The sequence below is a fragment of the Leptonychotes weddellii genome, chromosome 10, assembly GCF_054177405.1.
Source record: "Leptonychotes weddellii isolate Sample4059 chromosome 10, ASM5417740v2, whole genome shotgun sequence".
Lineage (NCBI taxonomy): Eukaryota > Metazoa > Chordata > Mammalia > Carnivora > Phocidae > Leptonychotes > Leptonychotes weddellii.
Genome location: NC_138378.1, coordinates 105,452,754 through 105,458,949, shown reverse-complemented (window position 1 = coordinate 105,458,949; position 6,196 = coordinate 105,452,754). Strand labels below are relative to the sequence as shown.

The 6,196-nt window shown below is 56.6% G+C and overlaps 1 protein-coding gene across 10 annotated transcripts in view; it reads right to left on the bottom strand.

The window, feature by feature from the left end:
• Positions 1-2,282: 2,282 nt before the first annotated feature.
• DTNB (dystrobrevin beta) overlaps positions 2,283-6,196 on the bottom strand; it is a 174,796-nt gene continuing 170,882 nt past the window's right edge. For all 10 annotated transcript variants that reach the window (XM_081797092.1, XM_081797093.1, XM_081797095.1 and 7 more), the window contains 2 exons: positions 4,507-4,539; positions 2,283-2,593 (listed from right to left, as the gene is read on the bottom strand). In XM_081797092.1, coding sequence (XP_081653218.1) covers positions 4,535-4,539 — 5 coding nt within the window. In that variant the 3' untranslated portion in view covers positions 2,283-2,593; positions 4,507-4,534. The remainder of the gene's footprint in view (positions 2,594-4,506; positions 4,540-6,196) is intronic.

Here is a 6,196-nt window from a genome sequence, read left to right as displayed (position 1 = left end):
GGGCACGGCTGGCATTTCTGGATCTGAGTTGCGTGGAGCCGCCACTTCCTTGAGACCCAGGACACATTCAGCACCTCTCTAGGGGGCTCTTCACAGCTACGAAACACCAGCCCAGGGGGCTGATGGTGCGGACAGTATCTGCACTTCTGTTAAAAGATCCTCTACTAGGGATGCCTGGGTGGCTCAGTCAGTTAAGCGGCTGCCTTCGGCTCAGGTCATGATCCCAGGGTCCTGGGATCGAGTCCCACATCGGGCTCCCTGCTCAGCGGGGAGCCTGCTTCTCCCTCTGTCTGCTGCTCTCCCTGCTTGTGCTCGGTCTCTCTCTCTCTCTGACAAATAAATAAATAATCTTTAAAAAAAAAAAAAGATCCTCTACTCAGGTTAAATTAGACTCCTAAATGGTCACAGAGCAATTAAGAAGGAAGTGCCCCTCCCCACAGGGTGACACCTGTGTTCTAGGTCAGAGTTGAGCAAGGGACCTGCTTCAAACTTCTGATACGGATCTGCATTCTACAGCAGATGCCGAGAAGTCAGGAGGCACCTCGGGGCCTTGGATAATGGTGGATATTCTAGCTGTAAAAGAACGCAGCTGTCAACAAGAATTTGTATAAAACCCCACACCCCATGCACCGTCCTCCTGCCATCTGAGCTCATCCCTGTGGCTCTCTGGTCACGCTTCCCACCCCCCAGGTGCAGGTGAGAGGCTGAGAGTCCAGAGCCTCTCCGGTGGTTGAAGACGTTGAGGCTCCTCCTTGGGGCGAGGACCTGCTGAGCGGTGGAGTTGGGCAGCCTCCCAGATGTGGAGGGTCACGCCCGGGGCCCAGAGGACACTGCCACGCACCACGTGCACCTTAGCTGGCCTGAGCACTTGGCTGTTTTGGAGCCACTGGTGCTTTTAATCTGACTGTTCTTTGGCTGTTTCTGCTCCAGAAGCAGCAAGCAGTTCATGTGAGCAACTGGGAGGTGGGATTCTGCCCTGTCCTCAGGGGCAGGGTACAAAGTGTGGAAAGTCCGGATTGTGGGGGAAGCACATAGTCACCCCACAGGATCATCCCTGAGACCTTGTTGCAGCACCCCCGCATACCTAATCTCACCATCGGTGGGTACGGTGTGTCCCCCAGAACTTTCCATATGGTCGCTTTCATTCTTGCCCCATCCGGCCCTCTAGGCAAGACTGGATCCCCGTTTCCTCAGTGTGTGGGAGAACCTTTTCGCCAGTGCTTTCATTTTCCCAGGGCCCCTGCTGGCCGTGGAGGGCCTCGGCTCCCTGCTGGCCACAGTTGGGGCCTATGCAGCGCTCAGGAGCTGCTGCGGGAGGGAAGGCCTCCACTGGCCTGGGAGCTTCTCCTCAGGCTCCCATTTCCTTTTTGCTCTCACAAGCTGGAACGATCCAAGTTGCACCTGCCCCTCACACCTGGTATTCATGACATCGGGGCACTGGGCCTTGCGGGGCACAGCACGCCCTCACACGAACCTTCACCTCCTTCAGGAGTGGGAGTTAGGGAGGGAGCGCGGACTGTGAGAGGGAAGGATGCAGAGCTACGCCCACCCGTGTCACCCTGACTGCCCCCTCACGAGGTTTCCATGCGACTCTCTCCGTGTGTGGCTACAGGCTGAGCCCACTGGCCCTGCCCCAGCCTCCTCAGGCAGCGGGCAGGGGTCTGCAGAGGTGTGTGTGTTGGGGGGGGGGCGACGAGAAAGCCAGCTGTGGGGCCTCTCACTTCATTCCAGTCACTGCCCTTTATAAATATTTATAGCCGTTCTCCTACTAAAAATAACATTCTGGAGCCCAGGGAGCAGAAAAAAATAAATGAAAATCACCGGGAATTGGGATTGATTATCATGTGTGCCAGAGCAGAATGGAACCCCGAGCAGGGGAGAGGCGGCACGAGCACAGCGCCCGGCGGGGGTCAGCGCTCCCTGCCTGGCCGGCCGCGGCCTTGGCTGAAGAGAATCCTCTGGCTGCCGGCGGGGGGTGGGAACCGTCCGGGGCTGCAGTGCAGAGCGCTCTGCTCCCCCTTCCCGCCTAGGCTGCAGAGCAGCAGCATCAAACAGGGCGGGCGGAAGCCTAACCAGTGTGAGAGAAAGGAAGGAGGCTATTTTTAGCACTGTGGCCAGGGTGTGAATGTCTGTAAGACTGAGCAAGGCCTGAAGCTGTCTTTGCACGGTACAGGGAAGAAAATTTGTCGGTTCTTAAAGGTCAAAGGTAGGAAGGAAACTTGGGCCCCCACCCTGGGGAGCACCCCATGTGCCGGCAAGAACTCCATCAGGTCACACACACAGGAGATTCGTGCTGTTTCTTTTCTCTTTTCAACCTCCCGGTAAATTCCTGTTGCAGAGATGAGACCGTGGCCCGAGGGGAGTGATGAAGATGCTAGTTCATGCAGGACTGCGCAAGGGGGAGGCCCACCGGCGGCGGCAGCGGGCAGCCCCTCCCACTTCCCACCGGCTCGGGCTCCCCTCTCCCTGCCAGGTAGTGACGTCTGGCAGCCCACAAGCCTGGTCCAGGTGTGCAGCGGAAAGATGGACTGGAATGCGCCTCTGGGGGAGGGCCTCGCCTTCCTCATGTCAACGCCAGCTTGCTGCATGTCCCCTGTGCAGGACAGACACGCTGTTACTCACGGGCACTACCGAGGGCCTGCGAGCCAATGCTAACATCTGCTGGGGACGAGACAGTGTCCTGGGATGGGGCTGTTGGGATGGTTACCTTTCAACTCAGGAGATGCAAAGAACTGAGAACACTCATGCCCCCTTTTAGGGAAAGGGGTATTCTCTTTTCTGGGGCACCTGGAGTTTTTGCAGTCGTTGCTGAGGTCACAGGGTCAGGAAACGTTTCCAGGAAGAAAGAACTGGGTTCACAGTGCAAGGTTTGGAATGTGGTGTTTTTTTGGGAAGAAGGATTGTGACTGAGGAGGGCACCGAGCTTGGAGAGGTGCCTATAAATACTGGGTGGAAGGGAAGACAGCCTTAGCCTCAGGCCGGAGGAGGGCAGAAATGTAAGGGTCTGTGAAACTGAGCCACCTGAGTTTTTACGCTTTTCATCTGACTCTCTACTACTAGTGAGTTTCCTGGAACTCCCGACAGGGTCAGAGGACAGCATCAGGAGACGCCACTCTCAGTCTACTTCTGGCACCAAGCTCCCAGGCCGTGGGCTTTCGTTTCCTCATCTGCATGAAGAGGGGGGGTCGGATGGCTCCAGCGTGCCTTTTCCTTATCCCCCAGTTCCTCTGTGCCCCGGGGAGAGGGGCTCTGGCTGGCTCCTGAGGGGCAAGTCAGATCCTGACAGCCTCCTTGGCTGGGGCAGCCTAGGCCTGCTGTTGGGAAGGGCCTTGCCTGAATGTGCAGTGAGATTAGGTAGAGCCCAGCCCAAGCCCTGGAGGCCCTGAGCTTTCCAGGGCAGCGGGAGAATTTCTGCGGCCCGTGTGCTCGCACCATCCCTGAGTCAGTGCGGGCTCAGAGACAGCTGGCCCCGCAGCGGGAGCAGAACAGAACCCCTCCAGGCCTGGTGCCGATGGGGGCCGGGCGATCGGGAAAGGGCTGGGAGGCTGCTCCAGGATGGGACTCCTCGGAAGGGCCTGGGAAAGTTCCTTTTTTGGGATTATGGGGCTGCAGCCCTGGCTCTTTTGCCTGGAAGATCTGTAACGGAGGACCACGGCCTGACTTACACACAACTAGTGCGGGAGGGGAGGGAAGGCAAGATCGACAAACAGACATCTCATGGCCAAACCAAAGACATCTATCCTTGAAAGAACTCTTCTCCTGAACAGACTTGGTTGTCCTATTATTTTCATCCCTTCTTTCTAGTGAGCAGGCCCCAAAGCCGCAGTATCTCAGAACTGGGGGGGAGAGGAGTTAAGGTCCTTAGATGGAAAGGTGCGGAAGACTAATTCCTAAAGCAATGAGCACTGTCCTCTGGGGAAATCTGTGCTTTCATTAACCGTTTTAGGACGTGAGACAGTGCGGGTTGACAGGCACCACGGGAAGGGGCTCGGGCGGCCTTATGCAGTGAGGGTGATCCTGCACGATGGAAATTCAGTCTGTGGGCAGGTCACAGCTCTGGGTGTCGGAACCCCAGGGGCACTGGCAGTGGTTTGGACCCCTGGAGAGAAATGACAGTGGCCCGTGGGCCATCAGGAGCAAGGTGGCAGAGGTGGCCAGACGGCCTCTGCCGCCTGCTCCCAGAGCCTGGTTCAGCCAGCAGCTCTCAGCCTGCCAGCGACATCCAGGCACACGGGCCACCAAGCCATGCCTGAAGCCCAGGCCAGGCCCAGTGTAGTGCAAGATGGGTCGGAGCCCGGGAAAGGGGCCAAGAGGGTACAATGGCGGGGCTGCACCAAAGGGAACAGGTGTGGCTGGGCTCTTTAAAGGAAAACCTTAACTTGAATCTCCACCCTTTAGGACAGCTCTGGCTTGGAAAGTGTGACCAGGGCAAGGGAGGAGGGGGGACAAAGACATTGGCTACAAAGGGAAAGGGGCCGTGGGGAGGGCAGAGAACACTGTACTCACCTGCGCTCCCTCTGTCCCAGCTCCTCTGCTAACCTGTACAACACGAACACAAACAACACACAGAGGTCACGGCCGGGGTCTCCTCACCAGCCGCCCCACGGACGCAAGGGCTTCTAGACTCGCCTCTCCCCTTTCTGCCCCGTATGCTGACTTTTCCCAACCAGGTATGAAAAGGGCCGGGAGAGTCACGCTACCTACAACCAGCAGCTGCCACGAACATAAAACAGCCTTGGAGACAGACGTCTCTTAGGAGAAGGAGAATAATAGTACTACCATGGAAATGAAGCCACCCTAAATCTGGGGAGCAGTTACATCATGGGGCAAGGCCCATCCCTTGGTTCTGAAAGTGACCAAGGTGAGAAGTAATTCAATTTTGATATAGGCAGTATTTCCTGCCTGCAGGCATATCGCCTGGGAATACTAAATCATTCCCGCTCACCCTGAAATCTTGAACACTGCCTGCACCCTCAAAAGCCTGAGAATTCACACAGGGCCCCTGCTGTCAGTCTACCAGACATGCACCAGCGTTCTCAGAGCATGCAAACTGGATTTACAGCTCCCAACACGGTGGGTGGCAGGTTCTGGAGAGGCAATTCTGAAGGACAAAGGAGCACCAGATGAGGCTCTGGAGGGGCTGAGATGAATTTCGGGCTCTGAAGCAATATATTAGTCTGTCTCATCTATGTAGTCTTGGTTACAAGTATTCAGCACTCCAGGTGAGCAGTGAGGGGCTGCAAAGTCAGAAGGGCATGCCAGTGGAGCAGAAGCATTCCCCAGGGGAGGGCAGCGAGGGGGCTGAGGGAGGGGTGAATGTGGTCAGGAAGTCCAGCTTGGTCATGAATTCTTCGGAAGTGCCCATTTGGTTCTTACGGTTTTTGCAGTGAGCAGACTATGTCTGCCTGACAGGGTGCTGACCAAGTTGTGTTTATGTGAGGTCAGCATGATTTCAACCCCAAAGAAGCAAACCTCCTGTCTCCCTGGTTGGTAGTTACTGCTCTCTAATGCCTTGGTGACACCAGTTACTGCCGTGTTGGTCTACAGTAAAATCTCATGCCCAGACCACGGCAGACAGTAAGGTCCCTCTGTAAAAACCCGTGGCTTATACCCCTACCCACATACACCCTACGGTGCAGCTACAAAAACACATCCTGGGACCTGAGAGTCAAACATTTGTTTAAAACCCTACCCACGTCTCACCCCGACTCTTAACACTCTTTCCCTTGGGATGGCACCTAAAGCCACAGAAACAGAAACTCAGGTGCTCTCACGAGGTCTCTCAGGGACAGACAGAAACGCTGGTGTGTGCACTGGAAGAGAGATGGGGAGACACTGAGAGCAGGAGGGGCAGAAAGGAGAGAGGCTGGCAGGGAACACGGGTGCAGACAGAGGCCCCCAAGACCAGGAGGCACCAGGCAAGGGAAGCCATGCCCATCCACATGTGAGACGCAGCCCGCACCCAGACCTGAAGCAGGACCGGGGCCGCAGTCCAGTCAGGGCAAGGCCCACGTGGTCAGCGCCGCTGTCCGTGTGCTGCAAGGAATGCAGGGAGGCTGAGGAGAAGCCAAGGGAAAAGCTACGGGGAAGGAAGGGTCAAAGGGAAGAGAGGCCAAAGCAGCAGCTGTTACGTCTTCAGCCAAGAACATTCCACATGAACGCCGGGATCTGGTTGGGTTGCGTGTGTGTGCGTGTG